This window comes from Papilio xuthus, unplaced genomic scaffold (genome assembly GCF_000836235.2).
Source record: "Papilio xuthus unplaced genomic scaffold, Pxut_1.1 DF829129.1, whole genome shotgun sequence".
In the NCBI taxonomy this organism is placed as follows: domain Eukaryota; kingdom Metazoa; phylum Arthropoda; class Insecta; order Lepidoptera; family Papilionidae; genus Papilio; species Papilio xuthus.
The window spans coordinates 29,920-50,629 of record NW_013529520.1 but is presented as its reverse complement, the minus strand read 5'-3'; the positions used below and the strand labels follow the sequence as shown (position 1 = coordinate 50,629).

The window sequence follows — 20,710 nt, the reverse complement described above, 5'->3', positions numbered from 1 at the left end:
TCTCGTCTCCACTTCAATATGTAACAGCTGCCAGATGTGGGTCAGCCGCGCTCGCGCCCTGCACTCACCTTCTTTACAAAACCTTACTCGTTGCATTCGCAAATCATTCTACTCTCATACGAAACGAAAAACTACTATTATAGAAATTTTATAAACTAATTGTCTGTCCTCACACAACGCTAGCAGCAATACTTTAGTATTACTTAAGCACCGATATCGCCCACTGAAGAATTTAACGAGAGTGAATCATTTTATATTAAAGTAAAGATGTCATATAAACTCTATCAATCATCATCATCATCATCAGCTCACTATAAGTCCCCACCGAGGGGCTCGGAGCCTACCCTAAATTAAGGGTGATTAGGCCATAGTCAACCACGCTGGCCAAGTGCGGGTTGGTCGACTTCACACATATCTTTGAATTTCTTCTCAGATATGTGCAGGTTGCATCACGATGTTTTCCTTCAATAAACTCTATATAAAGCAACAATTTTTCTGATTGGTGGTGTGGGTAAGTAGTGTGTTTATGAGAGTGTTGTAGCGTTACGTAGAGTCAGCGGTGACCTGGTCGCGGGCGTCGCGCACGGTGAGCCCGCACGGCGCCACCTCCAGCAGCACGAGCTGCGCGCGCCCGCCCGCCGCCCGCGCCGCCCGCGCCGCCTGCACACACACACACACCTCAGTGACACCGACTACGATTCATGTCACAAGCCTGGTTCTCCGACGACAAACATTTATTTCTAGTCTACCATTGATCTCAAAGGTCATTAGTATCTTATCAGCCTGAAAAGTAAATAGTAAAAAAAGCTCATCAAAGTCGAACATCATTCAGAATTATTTTTTTCATTTTCATTAGACAGCGCAGCACGGCGCAGTCGGCTCTAAGCCGGACCGGGCCCGTGCTGATATTAAAGTTTTTCAATCGGGAGCTAAACGGGCGAGCGAGGGCGACACCGGCGCAGCGGGCGGAGATCGTCCCAACAGGTAGCAATAAATTAGAGCCGAGACAAAGGGAGCTGGTGTATTAAAAGCTCGTCGGCGGCCGCTGCGGAGCGGCGCGTTTACATTGAGGACCATTGTCGGAGTCGCAGAGTCCGCTCGCGGCGAATTTAATCATCGCACAGCCCGGGGCGTTGAAGGGCGCGGGGTGCGGGGCGCGGGGCGTGGGCCGCAGGGGGCGGGGGTGCAGTACGAGCTCGGCTCGGACGCCGCACTCCTCTAATGAGTCTGCGATTTTTCCTTATTTTCTCGCATCGAGAGGGTTCACTTTTGTTTTTATGTCTTTGTCAGCTCGGCTTATCTCCACATTGGCCGCTGGAGCTTTTACGTTCACTCTCTTTATATTTTTTCCATTCGATAGGAAGCCGAGCTCAATCCTACGTATGACGCGCTTCGCTATCAGTCGGGGACATCTTGATCGACAGTTTTCCAAACGACTCAACATTTCCGATAAACATTTTATTTATGTTCGATTAATTTTCTAGGAACGTCTTGTATTTGAAATGCCATTCGCACGTGTTGTTTTCAAACTTTTAAAATATATTTTTTTTTCTCCCGACCGATTTGTGTTAATATTGAACAAGTAATGGAATTAAATAAGATAACAAAATGTATGAATCTGTTATCTGCTGCAGATCAACTACAATGCCAAGGTCTTATGTAATCAAGTGAAGTAGCGGTAGTAGTCAAGGGACTGCGAGGCGGCGGGGCGGCGGGCCGGCGGGGCGAGATGACCTCTCATTACACACTTTAATTAAGAGAGGCGGCGGCGGTCCCGGCACTGTGTCGTCGTTTGTTTCATCTCTTTAGCTCTGAGATTGCGAATCGCTGTGTGTCACTGCTACGACACTTTATGTCCATAATGTCTGTGGAGGCAGAGCTCCGCTCGGCCTGTGAGGCCGCGAGGAATCCCCACATTCTCTGCACGACGGTCCAGGGCCCCGATGAAACAAATTATAAATATTATGTATGTAACTACACTGTTGATATCTTTATGTTAAATGAAATAATATATTTTAATCCATTCTTCATTTACAAGAAAAATCATAGGGGATTTTCTGTGAATGACATAAATGTTGTCTATAATCAAAAGCCATCCAACTGCCAATGACAAGCTGTTTTTAATTTCGATAACTCGATAACTGCAGACTGTACTATCTTATATTAGTTTGCTGCTGTTTATGATTATATGTACGTGTATTGCAAAACTATACATACAAATAATACTATGAAAATGATTGCTTCGAATTACATTTGCTCTAAAATATAATATATTCATCTAGACAATTTGTTCACGTCCGTTTGTGCTACAGAACAGTTGACATCGGCTTAGAGCAACGTCGCGAGACGGGCGCTGGACTGTCGCTGGACTGTGTCGGGACGGGCGCTGGACTGTCGCGGGACTGTTGAGGGAAAGTTATTGAAAAACGTAACGTGCCTCGTGCCGCGGCTTAAGTAAGGATTTTCCGCGAAGTTATAAAACTTTAATGAAGCTCCCAACGCTAAGTATAATAACAAGCGGTGATTTATTGCTAAATTTGTCGCCAAACGATTTACGGAATATCATATTCCGTAATTTATTGTACATGAAATTAATTATAAAAATTACATTAATTTGAATACTGATGAATTTAGTTTTACACTGATGAGCGCAAACGCTGTCTTGATACAAAAGGCAAGGTACTTTCATTTCTTGAAGATTTACCTACCCGTGTCGTTATTTCGGCTATTTTTTTATAATCCCACGTCTTGTGAAATGTAGAATTGACTTTAAATATTTAAATAAGTGTTATTATTAAAGCACCGTCACGTGCTGAAGCAATCAATTCAATGGGACGCGAGATGGTTTACACATTTATTATATGAAGGGCCGGGACGAGCTCGGGGGCGCGGTCAGGCCCTCGCGGGAACGCAGCGGAACGCGGACACTTGCAGGGGGATGTTGATATACAATGTGTGACATGTGGTCATCGAGTTGTAAACAACAAGATTTCTGAAATTCTTTTACATTAAAATGAAATCATTTGGGTCGTGGATTTTGTAATTTTCCGTTTTAGTTCGAAGAAAAAATTAACCGATTATGATTTCCCTCAAACACTATACGTGTAAATAGTGTGAAATTAAACGATATACTTCACGTCTCAACATAAGATAATCGTAGAATAAACGCAAGTGGGTCCATCTATATGCAATTTATTGAAACTCGTAACGCAATACAGATAAACATCGGCAGCGGAAGTGCAAACATGTAAGTGTTAGCCGGCGCTCAACTCCATCCAGTGTATACAATATATGTAAATATAATATATTGTGTATGTACACTGGAGTTGACCGAGTGCGCCGGCAATGATTCGTCATTCGATTCCTTATCATTGCAATGAGTCGTACTTTAATTTTTTGTCTTTTAATATGTATAAACATCTAAGTACACAACTAATGTACCGCTCCATTGTATAATATCGTGGAGATGGCATAAAGTGACATGAATTTCTCTTACCTGGACAAAATTATAAATGAAAACTGTCAGCGTTACAAACCTGAGATAAAGTTAAAATGTATTAAGTTAGCAACATCATTAACCTCAACAAAAAAAAACTCTCAAAAGGCTTTTACCTTTATTAAAAGCAGTGTCTGAAAACATAACATAAATGTATCTCGGTGCTATCGTTTTAAAATTTAAAACAATGTTAGGTAGAGCTGAGCAACGTCGGTTAATATTTGAGTTGTTTAGGTTGTTAATATTTTGCGGGTCCGCGGTGGCCGCGCCGCGCAAACTTTCTGCAGTTAATAAGGCCCGGGAGTGTTGTCACGACTGAGAGCGACTCTTTACCGGGGTGTAAACGCGGCAGCACACCGCCGCCGCCGCACCGTGCTGGCGACCTCATACATTGAAATGAAACCATCATTTCAAGAGCACCATTAATGTGAAACATGCGATGAGTACCAGCGGGCCGAAAAAATATTAATTTGTTAAAAAATCGTTATAACAAATTAATATTACAAGTTACTAATCAGTGGAAAGAATTATACTTTCAGAGTTAAAACAAAGAGCTATAAAGTTTCCATTCTAATGATTTTCTAAATAATCTACTATCGCGCCGAGAGACTTAGTGCTTAGTTTATATCTGATTCTTGTACAATTTTGAAATAATTTCCTCCGTATCGTTACTTAGATTTTGCTAATTATCTTTGATCGACATGTCAGTGTTATGGGTAAATAGATTTCAACGGTTTTAATGTTTGTAGAGTAAATATTGGCGTGATGTCGGCCGCTGACAGGAATGTGCTAAATATCATATTTATTTAATCTACGCAAAATTAACTTAAAATATCTAAATATCAAAAACGCCAATCGCTCGTGCCCGAAGCCAAACTAGGGGAGTGCGAGTCTATTAGTGTTTCTCTTAGCGGTAAGTCGCGATACAACTTTATGATTCCTGCGATGGCAGCAGATGGCAACCTTCGCTCGAGCTACCATCGTCTACTTTTGCCTGCCGTCACCTACTCGTACAAAACCTCTTGCTTCTAAGTGGTTAAGAATTGAAACTTAAACACTCCAAAAACTAGGCCATATTTAACCACAAGATATTTTCGCCGCAAGAACTTTGGATAAATGTAGGTATATAAAATTCTAAAATCGAAAATCTCACAGGTACATGGCGGGGATCGAACCTGGTCGTTCCAATCCGATCGAGCCCTTAACAACTGCACCATTAACGCTCGTTTTAACCTCAGTAATTAAATGGTACAGACAAGTTGTTTCCCAGTAAGTTGTAAGGATCCGGTGAATACAAATACTCTAAGAATCTATCCAAGCTACCGCTTGGATAGAATGAGAAGCAAACAATATCAATACGTAACAACCTTCACTGAGAGTCAAGTAATGACTCGAAGGGGAACAACTTCAAGTAGTTATGTGCTTCACACTCGCCTCTCGCAACTAACGAAAAAAACAAATGCAAAAGAGGGAGCTCGGTAACCACCTCTAATAAACTGCCTTCTTTGATTACGATACGTTCAGTTGCAGCACGAATTTTAAAAGGAGGCGAAAAATGTAAACTAAATAACATTAGTACTTTTAAGCTTATTCCTAAAGAAGATAATAGTATTTTGAATGAACGAAAAGCGTATCCGTATCCACGGAGCTCGCTATACTGAATACTCGCAGAACAATATAAGGACGAGTATTTACACAAACACTCTATAGCACTCGATGAGTTCAGTAGATTGCATATAGATAGACCACTCTACTTTTAGCGCGTGATTATCGCATTTGTTTACAGTGATATCGTTTAATCTCATCGGGACAGTGGATCGTACTATTATTATCTAAATTTATTTAAATTATATCAAATAAGTGTTTATCCTCGACGTCAGGACATGGTCGGCGGAGACATCCGGCGGCGGCGGCGCTGGCCGGCCTTTGTCGCCGTCATTACGCGCCGCTCGGACACGCTCTATGGGAACACAACAGAATAGTGACCGCTTGCTTTTGCACTGACTTTTTTTTTGCTTTTTATTGCTTGTGTTATTTACAAGACAAAGGCTGCCATCACAATAGATACTGATTGCGTAGGACGGACGTACTTTTTTGTGGCCTTCTAATTAGTAAAGTACAGACATATGGTCATGTTGTCTGTTTTATTACAGAAAATTGTTTAAAAATGTTCTTGTGTTATAGTGACATTTCACATCTTATAAAAGCAGCACTCTCAGACCAGGTTAAATGTGTAGGGTGACGGGAGCACAGGGCCGCGTCATGGTGTTACGTCTACATCACAAACTTACATACATAGTAAGTGCCTCGTGAGCACTAAAATGGCGGCAGTACACAAGCATCCCGATAGGCGGAAGTGGCACTTATTGTGCAAACTATAGAGTTGGCGCGGCCGGCGGGAACATTATTGTCATTTGGCGGTTCTCTTGCAGGTTCATCGGTGCGAGTGCGAGAGGCTGCTGGCTGATGACATATCGGTGGTATCTCGAAAGTGACGTCGTTATACATCACACACAATTTATTGACGACACTTTTACATTGCTTATGTCATGTCACATTTGTTATTAGTCATTTGTATGCAATCAAATTTAATAATCATCATGTGTTCAATTAAAATTTCTATTATAAGTTAAAGACTATTGAGATATTTTGACAGAAATTATTTTAAAATACAAAATTGGTACAAACAGTCACTTGAACCGGCCATGATTTCGACGTACTCGTATGTGCAAAAGTTTAGTTAAAACAAATACAGCGTTTGTAATGTAGCAAATACCAAAACCGATTCAATAAATAGTATAATTTTTTTATCAATATAAAAAGATCATTCAACTTCTTGTTATTTAATTAATACCTAAAATAATTATAACATTGTACTCACTTGCTTATATTTGCTTTGTTGACCTTCACTGGTAAAAAATTAAGAAGTTGAAAAGTTAGCAAGTTTGAGAAGTTAACGAGAGTGTCTGCGTGCGGCGGGGAGTGCGGCGTGGAGTGCGGCGCGGAACGTGCGACGTACGCACGGCCCGAGTGGATACTGTCGGCGTAGCGAGGCACACGTAGCACTCCCGCCGTAGGCCCGTGTAGACTTGCAATCCCGACAACCCCCTTTAAAAGCTTTTGAACTTACATCGGAGCTTCGCATTGTAAATATTTTCAGTAAAATTCTAAAACAAACTGTACTGTGTTTTACAATAGCTAATGTATAAAATGTTGCATTGTTCATTGTTGATTTGGTTAATATGCTGTTACCTTATATGGATTTAAAAGTGTATGGTCTCCTGCAATGAGCACTGCGCGACATTCGGTTACCGACACAAAGGGTTGCGGTTTAGAAGCGCATCGGCCTTGTATGTTTTCTGTTAGTTACCCTTTTATTTTATTAGAATAACAGATTTGAAAGTTGTATGTACCTAATGCACTCATTGTTATCACGGTTTTAAAATAAATACCGCACTATAGCGGAGATTTGACGCCGCTGCAAGCGATCGGTCGCTGTTGCCGGACAGACAGCTGGACCGCGCAACAAGCAATAAGCACCTGACACATACAACTAGCATACTCTACTACTCCATCCCCACGTGACCTGTTGTCCAGCTCACATTGTGTTGCTGTTACACACTTTAGCACTGTTTGAAATCCTAACGTACTGGTAACACACAGGTAACATTAATGTCACCGCATCTTTTTTGATATTTTTCATACCAATATTGTTTTTTCGTTATTTGATACTTACTTGTGAAATTTACTTAGGTACTAAGGAACTACCTACATACGGGTATATATCAGATAAAATTAGTTGGCAGTTGGCAGTGGGCGCAGCACGGTCAGACCGAGTGCTTTAAGTGAGATTTACCGCAAGCTTTGGTCCACACTAAGCCTGCCTACGACTATCTTGAATAACACTAAAAACTTTTACCACTGCAAGGAGGTTTTATTTACAGATCTAAAAATTTTAAGCTTTTTATTCGACGATGAAAGCCTACAGATTTATTAGTTAAGTGAAGGTTAATCTTTGCTTAAGAAAAAAATTAAGAAGTTTTAGCGTCGAGTCATGAATTAGATAATTGTTTGGTTAAAAACAAATTGCTTCTTTTGTTAGCTTTATTCCGTTTTATTTTGAACAAACGAACGACTTATCATGTATTACAGTTATAAAGAATTTGTCTGTCGAGATCCTATGTCTTGTCAAAGCCGCGGCCGCTAATTAAACTAACGATGGCAAAGCGTCGTAGTTGTAAGTGGCACATTACCTGAGCGTGATCGTCGCCGGACCAAAGTTAACCTCTTTACTGCTACGCTCTTAGCACAGGATTATCTTGATGTAACTTAACTTTTTACATAATTATGTATATCAACACTACTTCATAACATAAAATTGTTAATAAAATATATTCGCAATTTCTTCAACAGTACAGCAGTAGTTCCTAATAATTTTTTTAATCGATCGTTTTAGACAAGAAAATAAAGTGTTTTTAATAGAACGAAGAAACTAGTTGTAAAGATAATATTATAATATATTTTCAGAGAACATTCCGCTCAGTCGGTGCTCGAGCTCGTCTCAACTTGAGCAGTAAGACACAGCCGAGGTAAACGCTCCCCGAGGTCTTTATTAAATCACATGATATCAGCACAAGCCTTTCCCTAACTTTGTCTACATTGTCCAACTTTTCCACTTAATTTTTAAAAAAAGCCAAATTTTCTGCCTTCTTATAGAGATATTTATCTACTACTCTCCAAAAGACTCTTGAAGGTCATCATAAAGTTATACAAAATATGTAGTTTTAAAGAAAGCATTATTATTTTATTATTTTAAATAATAATTTCTCATATCTGAATGATATGAGAAAGTATTTCATAATATTTAATGCCCAGATGTAACAGAAACATCAACTTTCATATAATGGAGCAGAAACATAGCAATATATATTTTAGTATCTAATCAGCAACAGAAATATGTTTTACATCGACGTATCACTCATAAAACCAACAAACGGAAAGGGAATTAAAATAAGAACAACAATTATTGGTTATAAATGAATAGCGATGTTATTACAGGAACTCGTACGCGCTAGCACGCTAGGACCTTATAGGTTACCTGTATAGTATGTTGTCTTGTAGTTACGAGATTCCGAGTGGTGAAGGAAATTGAACAATTACTGAAAACAGGAAACAATTTAATTGTGGCTGCCATTAACTACGTCATCGCTCGAGCACTGGTGATTGCAGCGATGTAATGACAACGCGCGACACGCCGCACCAGATGTAATGACCCACAAATTATCCTCAATATCAAACATGACTGGTGTGTCACAGACGAGATGCAACTAGTTCTGACGTCGTACAGTACAAACTTTTCTATATATTAAGAGGTGACACACTTTACCTACAATAACTTCTGTAATTTCTTGTGCCTTGCGCCGCGCCGTCCCCGACGTGCAGCAAGGCGCGGAGCGGGGTCGGGGGCGGCTTGGCGAGGGCGGTGGGAGGGTGGGTGACTGTCGTAAAAATGTAATCAAACTTTTACACCGCGCTAATAAACACATACGTATACAAGGTCACGTCCGCGTCCAACGCACCAACAGTGCAGCCCCATACTGACGTGACGTGACGTGACGTGACGTGACGTCGCGTGGCATGACATGACGTGACGCTCTGTACATCTCATTATCTCAGCTTGGCCTTTCTTATTCCCTAAACAAATGTCTATATTAAACAGTAGAGTAGAGATGCCGGTGAACAAAAGGTTATATCACTCGCAACATTTTCGGTGTAAGAAGATATTTTACATATATTATTTTTTTAATCAAAACTCTTCCATATTTAAATCCTCTATTCGTAAGCTTTGTGACCTTCCAACACAAAATATGATTTAATAAAACAGTAACAAACAGCTGGAAACCATGTTTGTAAGTATAAATACACTTTCTTTTATTTTCATATTTCATAGATGCCATCGCCGGGGATTTCGTACGGGCAGAATTAAACAAAACTAAGTATCGTTCTGTTGTCCTAAAAGTAACAAACATCCATCCACCGAAACTTGCTCATTTGTATTTGATCCCGACCGGTAATGCCTTGCAACGACAACGTACGAATGACGTCGGAGTACTAATGCATCTAAACGCTAACGTCGTGCACGTACATATGAGGTCTCATCACCGACAACGTCACGTCTCGTGTTAAGTACATACGTATCAGTGCGTCACTTCGCTGTGTGGACACAAGGGGTGACAGCCAATCAAACTGTCGCTTATTACTGCCTCCTGGCAATACGGAATACTTGTATGTTTAAACACAGTGTCAACATGAAAGGTCAAGAGATGATAGCCGTGACATATAGTGAATTTATATTTATTTGCGTCATTTCAGATATAATATAATATAATAGCAGGTAAATATTTAATACAATTTTATAAAGTACATTCCGTTAAAGTCATTAAGAGCAATCAAAGATTGAACAAGTAGAGCAATTCGTCGTATAACGATAGAAGTCGAAGGAGACAGTGTATCGCTAGGCGGCGGCGGAGGTGGCGGCAGCGGTAGTAATTCCCCGCTCACATTCAATCTCTATTTGCGTGCGGCTTCCAAATAAAAGCGTAATTTAAACAGCAATCAAGACAAGACAAGACGAGTGAGCCGGCAATCTGAGCGCCGCGCCGCGCCGCACGCCTCACGCGATTGTGAGAAGCTATAGAGTTAGGAATTCGTAAGGACGGTACGTTTATTAACTTACGAATATGTAATGACAACATTAGTTATATTGGTGTTAAGATCAGATGGAAACCACCGCATGAGGGTCACTCAATTTATTAAATGCTAAAAACAAATAGCATAATACACACATTATTTCAAAATAAAACGTAATTAGTGTAGTCTATGTGTTCTTCCAGACTTTCAACAATGTAACAGTTATTTTCGATGAAGCGGCAAAATCTTCGGCGGCATAAAAACGGTGAATATCTAAAATCGTTTCCAAGTTCATAGCCGAGCCGATAACAAGATGTGGGAGCAAATGTGGGATCTAGGCTTGCCGAGTCCCCCGGGGGCTGTTGCCTCAGACGGTAGCGTGGAGGCGGGGGCGCGGGGGCGGTGGGGGGGAGCACAACGCCTAAATTGGATGCGGCCAGTCAAGGTCGTGTCGTCCTGTGTGTGCTGTACTGTGTTCCTCCACGCGGTCCTAATTGTCTCGCGCCTCTTATGTAACATCGCTCCTCAACCGTTTTAAATACGATTTACGGTGAAACAAAGTAAATTGTCTCAGCGCCGAAGCCGGAGCCTGATCAATCACTTGTAATGAGAAACGGGAATGTTTGCCGTTAGAAACGGTAAGAAAGCCATAAACTCACAATTTTAAGTCGAAAGTGTACAAAAAAACTTCTGTATTATCTTTCCGAAGACTATATACGTGCTATTACATAAAAGTTGGTATTTTAAATTTAACTAAATTATCCCCTCCTTCTATAATACCATCGCCATTTATATATAGTATATAGTTCAAAACTAAATATTGCTTTGCAATAAGGATTTGCTTCTTACATACGTTCACACAAATAGCCGGCGAACGCGCGCAGTCCTGCTGCAGACAAAACGTACGCCGCCGCCGCTCTCGCCCCGCGCGATTTTTGCAACAAAAGTGAAATACAAAGAAAAGTGAAAAGACGCGTTTCAATTCATCACTCTCCAGACTCTTTATACTTCGCGGCGCAAGTAAAAGTAGCGCTCAAAGAGCAATTCGCGGTGCGCCCTCTGCCGCCTCACTTTGCCACGCGCCCCGCGCCCCGAGCGCGCAGATTAAACAAGAAGTAGCCGCGAGCACATTTCATATTGTCCGCTGCTTTAGCCGACGACGCCGCCCTTTTCATCAAGCCGTCCTCTCGTCTTTGATGTCAAGGAAAAAGATAATACGAGGCACACGACTAATTTAATCAAAACTAAACAATGCATTCATGTTATGTTCATGTAGTGCAATACTTCCTCCTATATTATTGAACTACGTATAATACCTGCATAACATTTACGAAGGCAGTTTTCAAGAGTAAAGTGTACATTCTTTTATGGTTGAAGAAATCGAAGCAGTGAGCCCACTCTGGAGCCCTTGCCGCGAGGGCGCAAAGTGTTTCTAAATCGTGCCAGTGCGCCCTTCCCGCGCCCTTCACACGCCCTTCACGCGTACTCTATAAGCCAATGGGTTCTAAGGTACTTTTATGATGGAATTACCATATTATTATACAAATGAATGCTTCACATTTGGTTCCTCTTTGTATGCCGCAGCTCCATACGCAATATTCTCACCTAATGTCATGACGTTTGTGACAGTTTTAGAAATTGTTGCCGGCGTCGATGATATGTCCTGTAGTGGCGATCTTATGGCACATTGGAGATAGCGTGACAACACGAGACAGGGAGGATGATTCATTTTGTACTATTCTTCTATCTGTTTTGGTTGTTGCTCTTTGTTGCTCTTTGTTGCTCTTTGCTGCGTCAATGTAATAGTTGCAATGTCAGTGTTATTTCTCATGCGTGGCCTCAATTAACTGGCAAAGTACACTCTAGTATACAGAGCTGCCACAAAAGAGCCGCGAGTAATGTGCCGCGACCAAAGTGCCGTAAGTAAAGAGCCGCGAGCGAAACACCAAGTCAAGCAATTACATGCGCCGCTGAACCGGTGGAGGTCTTGCAGCTCTCAACACTAATTGTCCTTGACTTTAAACTAGGATCAAAGCTTTATTACAATCAGAAGAAGTCTTTATAAATATTAGTAATTATATGTTTTTTATCCGTTATTTATGGCGCGTTATATATTTTTTTAAGATAATCTTTTGAAGTATAAAAAGACAACACTTACACTGAAATCTGAATTTTCTATATTCGATTCGAAATGTCATAAGATCGTTTATGAAATCATACGACAAAACGGAAGCTAGGATTGTTTTTTACATATTTTGAATAGCTGCCACCACCTGAGCGAGCCAAAAGTTGAACATCCCGTGGATGCGACCTACCACGACCTGCCGTGACCCTTCGCGAACCTATGCGACCCTGCCAAGGCACTCTCCGCGTCACTAATTTATGTAATCATGTCATTACAAAAGCGTCACGGGAATAGAACTTTCAATTGTTTCTAGGTACTTATAAAGAATTAACAAATGCAGGCATCCTTTGAAATGATCTTTGTGTTTGAGGCATTACTACTTTTGCTACAATACATTACGACCTATATATGTGTTCATGAAGGACGATGGCCTGACTTTAAGCTTAATACAATAAAACCAAATCAATAAATCAAAGTTTCTTACTTTCAATTTGCTTTGCACCGATGCGGTTTACACAGTTTAATGAAAGACACATTGTGGACGTGAAACTGAGTTAAATTTTACTGACAACAATTAGCTCAATCTTGATTTTTTTTATATGAGAATGGGGCAAACGAGCGGCGAGATCACCGAGGTGATCAACGACACCAGAGGAACTGCAGATGCGTTGCTGGCCTTTAAGGAAATGGTATGCTCGCTTCTTATAGGACCCTAAGTCGTATTGGTTTGGGAATAAGTATTATAGTAATTATCAAGAAAGATCTGGAACGTAATTAATTCTAGCAAACAAAAAACAATGTGCCTTTACAACGGCAAAACTTTCCTAAATATAAGAATATCACGAGTTTAATTCTTCGCGCAGATTTTATTTACGATCTGGATGTAACGTTATTATTTCACTGAACATAAACAACAACTGTACGTAGACAGATTACTAAATTGTTTTGTTACGATCTTTAATTTAGCTGTTTGAGTGTTTCAGTTTTAGTAAATTGTGGGAACCGTTATTTGATTTCGGTGGTCTGCACGGTGTTATAAAATTAATCCCCTGCGCACCCATACACATTTCTCGCCCAGCGTTAGGTAGGTATTTCTCGTAAGTAAATTACCTTCAAAAGATGTAGTAGCAGAGAGACAACGTGGCCTCTCGTCACCGGACACTGCCCGTCCGCCTCGCATTGCCCGCCCGCTCCGCATTGCCCGTCCGCCACGATTTGCCCACCCGCCGCACATTGCCCGCCTGCAGCTGGTAGTGCGCACGAGCCCAGGTACTGCACACACAACATTACAATTGTACTATAAATAAGAACCTATAGCACTTTATTACCGCGCAACCGTGTGAGCACAAATTGCGGTGATAGAAACATGATATTTTGTCTAACTGTAGACTCATTAACATGAAGTATTGTGAAGATCACAACTCATCTCGTGATTATATTACCATCTGTAGGAGGATGACATAGAAAGGTAACCGCAGGGGTAAGACCGCGACTGATCGCGGCGGAGATCTCCAACGCCCCCTGCCGTCTGCTGTGTGTCGCTGCCAATGTCGTTGCCACTGCCACTGCGGCGACGGGTGGCATGTGGATTACTCGACATCGAGAATTGTTAGCCGCTGCGGCTGCGGGTTGAATATATAAGGCTTCCGGCCACCGATAACCAACTAATATTACATTGTGTAACTAAAGCCTGTCTAACATGTATTTGTGTCGCCGGCCGACGGTAAACGTCCGCCCGCCAAGCCGTCTGTTCAATTTGCAAACGAATTCTTTCTCATTCTCATTAATTGAAGCTGAAGACACGAGTCATTATTTTATATGATAAGGTGGCAAAAGGGCATCTGAAATCGCTGAAATAGCGAAGTGACCGTTGCCCATAGACATACGCAATCGCATATGCGTTACCTACCTTTAATCGACGGAGGAGAGGATGCACAGAAAGAAAATATTTTCCCTTCCCATGCATCCTCTCATCCGGAAAGTCCACTTCCACTTCCTATCGTTTCCTTATAAGAAAACGGTTGGTAAGGTAAAGATGACTAAATTGGGCCTCCGGGACGCACACTCATCAGACTAAATGCGGAATTGCTGTCACTTCACGCCCGTCTTCTGTGTGGTCGTGGTATTTTACCGGGCGAGTCGAGACAATTCGTGCGATGATATTAAAGCGGGCTCTACCACTGTTAAACTCATCAAAATAAATAATAAAATGGTTAGTATAAAATAACTCCATCTACTTCAAACTTATTTAATCAAATGTTTTGTCCTCAATATACAGCGCCATCTCGAGGGTGGTTGCGAAATGTCGTAGGCTCGAACGGAGGTAAGGAGCCGAGAGTGGTAAGCAATGTTTGCTTTACATGCGATAGATGGCAGTAATTACACAGGTAAATGAACTCAACAAATATCGAGCGGACGACATTCACGATTGGGCGTATGCATTGGCAACATTTACACAACTAAATCATATGTATTTATTTTAAATTTACTTGATCAGTAATATTTGCATTGAAGGCAAGTAAAATATTTTGACACAATCATAACATTGTGTTTGTAGATATTAGCGCATCATCAGGCACAATTGCTACAACTGTGGAAAGTAATGGACACGCGACGCCGTGCAGGTAAGTGTCGGCGGTTTGTACTTCACACAAAGCAGGTACCCAGCTGCTGGCTGCTCAATATTTGACTCACGTAAAACGGCCATATCTCTGCCGGAGCCGCTCCGCACGACCTAATGAAAAACTCTAATAGTAATTTGGATAAAATATTGCGGGACCCTTTTCACAAGCACAATTCATTTTGAAGTCAATTACGTGAACTGAAATTACAAACGGAGGGCAATTTGCGGAGATTCTTAACGGAGTTATTCGAGATTTCAAGAGATTGTTAAAAGAATTATACTTGTTATACTTTTTTGTAATATTTATTTGATTTTCACTTTACAATACAGTCCTGCGATAGATTACACTTATCTAGACGTCTGTCAGACGTCGACGACATGGAGCGGTGGTGTCGTTAGGAGCTCAGTTATGAAATCTTAAAGTACTTAGTTGTAAGTTGTAAACAGCCACTTAGCGAGTTGTCACTCGTTAAGCGGCGGACGCAAACTTCCGATAAGCAACACTTTACAAACTGCAAACAACAGTGATCATATCTAGATACGGGTAGCACAAAAATGTTATTTATTGCAACGTGGCAAAGTCGATAATGCAGCGGTGGCGGAGCGCCAACGCCTACAAGGGCCGCGGGTGGCGGTGCCCCCGCCCGCCTAAACTGCTGAACGGATTTAGGCGGTTTTAGGCTTTTTTTATTAAATTCGTGTGCAACAGCTATATTTATTATAATAATTCACATAGAGCTTTAAATAGCATTTCATAAAGGAATGATGTACCGCTCAAAAAGCTCCTCGAAGTAACTATGTAAATGTGATGTTACCAACAATATAATATTGTACTTTTAAGGAGAGAAATTGAAATTTGTATTTAAGATGAGTTAATGTTACTCAAAATTGAGCTAAATATTTCTGGACTGTAACAAGACAGGTCACTGTTAATGTTAAATTACCCGACCAACGCAACGACTAGAGCAACGCAACGCAATGATATCACAAAAGCGCTTAACAAATCTAAAGCAGTGGGCAAAGAGCCGGAAGGGACGGCAGCTTTATAAGGAGCATACATATTGGGACTGGGAAACGTCAATGACATTTAATAATTCTTAGTAAGTTCAATTTGCGATAAGACATTTATACGGATATAAAATTCGGTCACAGTATTGTACAAAACATTTTCCAACAGAAAAGAAATGGTTAAGAAACTACTGAGGGCAACAATTTCAGTAAAGTGAAGCAAGAAACTGTAGCACAAGGAAGCGTCGAGCTGCACCAACTCTCAAGCAAAACATTTCAAGTATTATAGAAAATTGAAAATTTGAAGCACAATTCGAGTGTTTTTGATTCAGTATAGAACACGATATGTAATTGATGAAGTAGAACAGCGTGCAGTTATCTCGAACGCTGTACCGCGGGTAACCAGATCGCTTATAAAACTTGGGAATTCCTCGTCACCGTCAAGTTGTGCTTAATGCCGTTTCTAGTAAGCTCCGATTTATGTGAACCATTTAAAGGATTACGTCAGTGATTTTGTGTAGTTAAAATTTTTATTAAATATACGACATATTATTTGAAAAAAATAAAGTTTTGTGCGGGACAGGCAGGCAGCTGGAGAACTCTCGTAGTTCATGCAATTTTTAACGAATGCAGCAGACAAGTGTCCGGTGGCTGACCACCCCCCGACCCTCCTGCCCCTTCGTGCACTACACTACACTACACTAAGTGTTACTTACTTTAATAAGTCAGTAGTAACTAATTGTGCAAGGAGCTTTGTTGTGTTGATGGAAGTGTAGTGGGAAGGAATTTTTTCTCACCCGTGTGAACATCAACATACAACAAATGCTACCTGGCTTTGAGCAGAGCAAGTGTGGTAAGTGACCGGCTTGTTGCCGAGCTCTGCGCATTCCTTATGATAAGCTTTATAAAGCAAAAACATGTTCAAATCTTCTTTTATTTAAATCTTTGCACCGGTCAAAACTACAAGGGAAGCGGTACCGCCGGTGTTTGCTTATTTATTCCGTGTTTGCTGTGCGGTGTTTGTGACCCTACTTTTTTAGGTTTCAATGTCCGCCCAGCCAATAAAATAAGTCGCGATCGGGACGCAGTTATTATAAGGTTTGAACAAGTGCTGGCGTGGCAAACGCCGAATAAGCCATTTAATTGTAGTACGGGCAATAGCAGCTTACGAGGCGCTGTCTGTGCCATTTGTTGTGTTCTCGAGCGGGGCACGTGTCGATGGCACGTGTCGAAGGCGCAGCTGCGTCACTTCCGAGTCTTTACTCGTTTCCTTAATATTTACTCCCAAAGTTTGTGTCGCGATGTGCTCCGCAAGTAAATCCTCGCCGCGATTTATTACGCTGTTCACGACTCGCAAATGTTCCTCGAGAACATTACACGCACAAGGTACATTCTCGTTAGATTTAAATTTAAACGCTTCGTGTTACGTAAATTTTAATTATTTATTTCATACTACATTTCTTTACAGTGTATCGTACTACACACAATGGTATAAAATTAATCGATTCAATACGATTGATGCGTTCCGATCACGGCGTAAGTTAAAGCACGGGGGTGGCGCGGCAGGGAGATAATGAAAGTCAGCGATGTGATCTACATAAGTAATTGATCCGATTAATTATTCACATCTTATTGTCTGCAGAACGCGCGCTGCTCCGTAGCTTGTACACGACGCAGTAGCGACAACGCAAGCTCCCGCCGACGATGCCGCGACAGTCGCCTAGTTGCCGTGTCGGTGTCGATATTCCTTTAATTACCACAGTGACAGCGTGACAACTCCCAGACCTAATCACAATAGACTCAAAATTTGACTCTCTATCGCCAAATTATTTTCATTGACTAAATTCGAGCCTAGACATGATGTTATCTTATTTCTCTTAAGGACTGTAGCTACGCTAAGTGCATGGCATCACTCGAGCGTGCGGCGTGCGGTGTGCGGGAACCAGTCGGACGGGACGCTGCGAGCATGCCAGTCGGACGGGACGCTGCGAGCATGCCGGCCGCAGGTCACTCACCCTGCGCCAGAGAGCCCTGGGCTCATTTAGAGGAGTCGCGACACGCGCCTGGCGACGTGTTCGCGACCAGTGACATCCCGTTCAATTTATACGCTGCTGTTTCTTCACATGGACAGGTCATAAGCTGCGAAAAACAAAGGAAAAATGGACTAAAGTTATTATTGAGTGGTATCCAAGGGAGAGCAAAAGGAGCATGAGAAGACCATTTAAAAGATGGATCAGAGTGGATAACAGTGGTAGAGCCCGCTTTGAAATACCACGACCACACAGAAGACAGGCGTGAAGTGGAAGCAATTCCGTGTTTTGTCTGATGAGAGTGCGTCCCGGAGGCATAATTTAGTCCTCTTTCGCTTCCCACCCTTTTTCTTATAAAGAATGGGTGGGAAGTGGAAACGTACTTTCCGGATGAGAGGTTGCATGGAAAGGAAAGATATTTACTTTCTGCGCATCAATCATATGCAATTGCGTATGTCTATGGGCAACGGTCATTTCGCTATTTCAGCGTTTTCAGGTGGCCGCTCGCTCGTTTGCCATCTTATGATATAAAAAAACCCGCATATCAAAACATAGCGAGAAGTGGAAAATATGAAAAGAGACGTTTGTCGAGAGGCAAGCTGTTTCGCAAGATCGGGACCATCCGCTTGTCCATGAGTAAATTAAATTGCAAGGGAATTGGTAGAGAATTTGATGTTATTTTTATGATAAGTATTTAATATTTTAAGTATTTAATATTTGTATAACTTTAGTTCTTTTTTTAGTTTATCAATGTGATCGTGTTTCTTTTTCATTGCATTTTCTTTGTAAATTCACAAATCCATGTATAACTTTGGACAGCAATTAACTTTGGAATTATTTAAATTAGTTAAGAAAAAATCCGTTCAAAGTAATCGCAAGGAACAAAAGGAGTATCATAGGACAAAGACTGGGAAATGTATCCTTTCCCATTCTTGGTTAGTCGAAATTAAAGTAGAAAATCTTAAATATGTTATTTGGTATCACAATACGTCGTCTGTTAATAGCGCCACGTCGGCGTTTTCGAGCAAACTGCTCGATGGCGGGCGGCGGGCGGCGGGCGGCGAGCGGCGGGCGAGGCGGCTACAGTATGCGTGTCGACAACAAAGAGATTGAAATATAATATGTAGTAATAGATAATCATTCCAAAATGTGGCTTGTATATGTGTGTGTATCCGCCACACATGCATATGTATTTTATTTTAATGTTTTTATTTATTGTTATAACAATATTTATTATTACAACATTGGCGCAGCTTATTACAATTTTGTGAATGGGGAAATGGGCAAGTGAATGCAGTGGTAAAGATTAATTGATATCCCGTTTTTATTTTAATGTATTTGGTTTAGCAATGTTGACAAGCCGCAGGGCGCGTCGCGGCGCGGAGCAGTATGTGACGTCACTCGCCGCTGGTGTTGCCGCGCCCCTAACGCCGGAACGATTATGTAACGTGCTGTTCTGTTTGCTACATCAAGCAGTTTGATCTTGCTATTTTTGTTTATCTCACATTTCGATATAACATTTATTGACGGCTAATGGTTGGCGCACAAAGCTACCGCGCTATCGCCGGTCGGGCGCTTGTGCTGTGCGAGATGAGATGTTTTTCAGCTCGGGGGACTCCACTAAAGCGGTAACGTGTGTGACTCTCGTCTCCACTGCGCATCGTCCGCGCACAGCTCACATCTTCGCTTCTATCGCGCCATACAAATTTTACACATATCTGCACAGCGATCTCCACTGAAGCTGAGCGAAGAGATGTGTCAATAACACAATTATATTGGTTGTTTAAAAAAACATCTCCTCTCCGCTCGTCTCGTCTCTGCTTTGGTGGAGTCCCGGCCTCAATCTGAGCACATCACTGACCAGCACACCGCACGCACAGCACACAGCCATTGAGAGCGTAATGTAAACGAGTCAGCAACACTTTTTGGCAATCGTTATTTTTGGAGTGGTCAGGCTTCTACCTGTATCCATTGCTAAATTCAAACAGAGACTCTGTTTTACCAAGCTTGAGCTTGACCAGAATTTTACTACACTGAGACAAAATGGACAGCATTATAAGTTTTTGACAAATATTCGCGGTCGCCGTCATTTGGACGACGAAGAAATATGAATACCTACAGAAATACATGTCTGTATATATAGTCGCAAAAGTAGTAAAATGCTCAGAACTTGTTCCTTCGTCTAATATTATATAACTTATTATAATATGTAGATATAATCATTACTTTGAGGGTAAGGTAGATGTAGGCGAGCAACATTTCTTACTAAACGGTCGAAAAAATCGCGGCTCGATAGCGATCTCCAGTCTCCTCGGGGAAATTAAAAACATAATCCCTCCCAGCTCCCAGACTGCCTGCCCGGCTCGCGACTCAAGACTCACATCAGCTAGTCGCGCGCCACATTAACAAAATAGCCATGAAACAAAACTACACTTTCGTAGAAGAATCAATTTTCTGGAATTTAGTCAATCATTTTCTTCTTTAGCGGTATTTTGGTCGCCGTTGGACGATGGTTTAACTTTCATCTACATTTATTTGTAATGAGTAAACTAATACTCGATGCCACAATCCACCCGCATGTAATACCATCAGATGTTAAATGCTGATGTGTTTTTCGGGGAGTTGATTTGCACTTTTATTTACGTTATTTGCTTGCATTTATGAGGTTTAACAGCGGTGACTAGGTATCGCACAATTTTCATACTGATAAGATCGTTTCAAGAAACATGTTTGTGGGC

General features: G+C 41.4%; 1 protein-coding gene across 1 annotated transcript in view; it reads right to left on the bottom strand.

Moving 5' to 3' along the window:
• Nucleotides 1–543: 543 nt before the first annotated feature.
• Nucleotides 544–20,710, bottom strand: part of LOC106119676 (uncharacterized) — a 28,399-nt gene continuing 8,232 nt past the window's right edge. The window contains exons 3-4 of the mRNA XM_013314778.1: nt 13,422–13,583; nt 544–660 (exon numbers count right to left, since the gene is read on the bottom strand). Coding sequence (XP_013170232.1) covers nt 544–660; nt 13,422–13,583 — 279 coding nt within the window. The remainder of the gene's footprint in view (nt 661–13,421; nt 13,584–20,710) is intronic.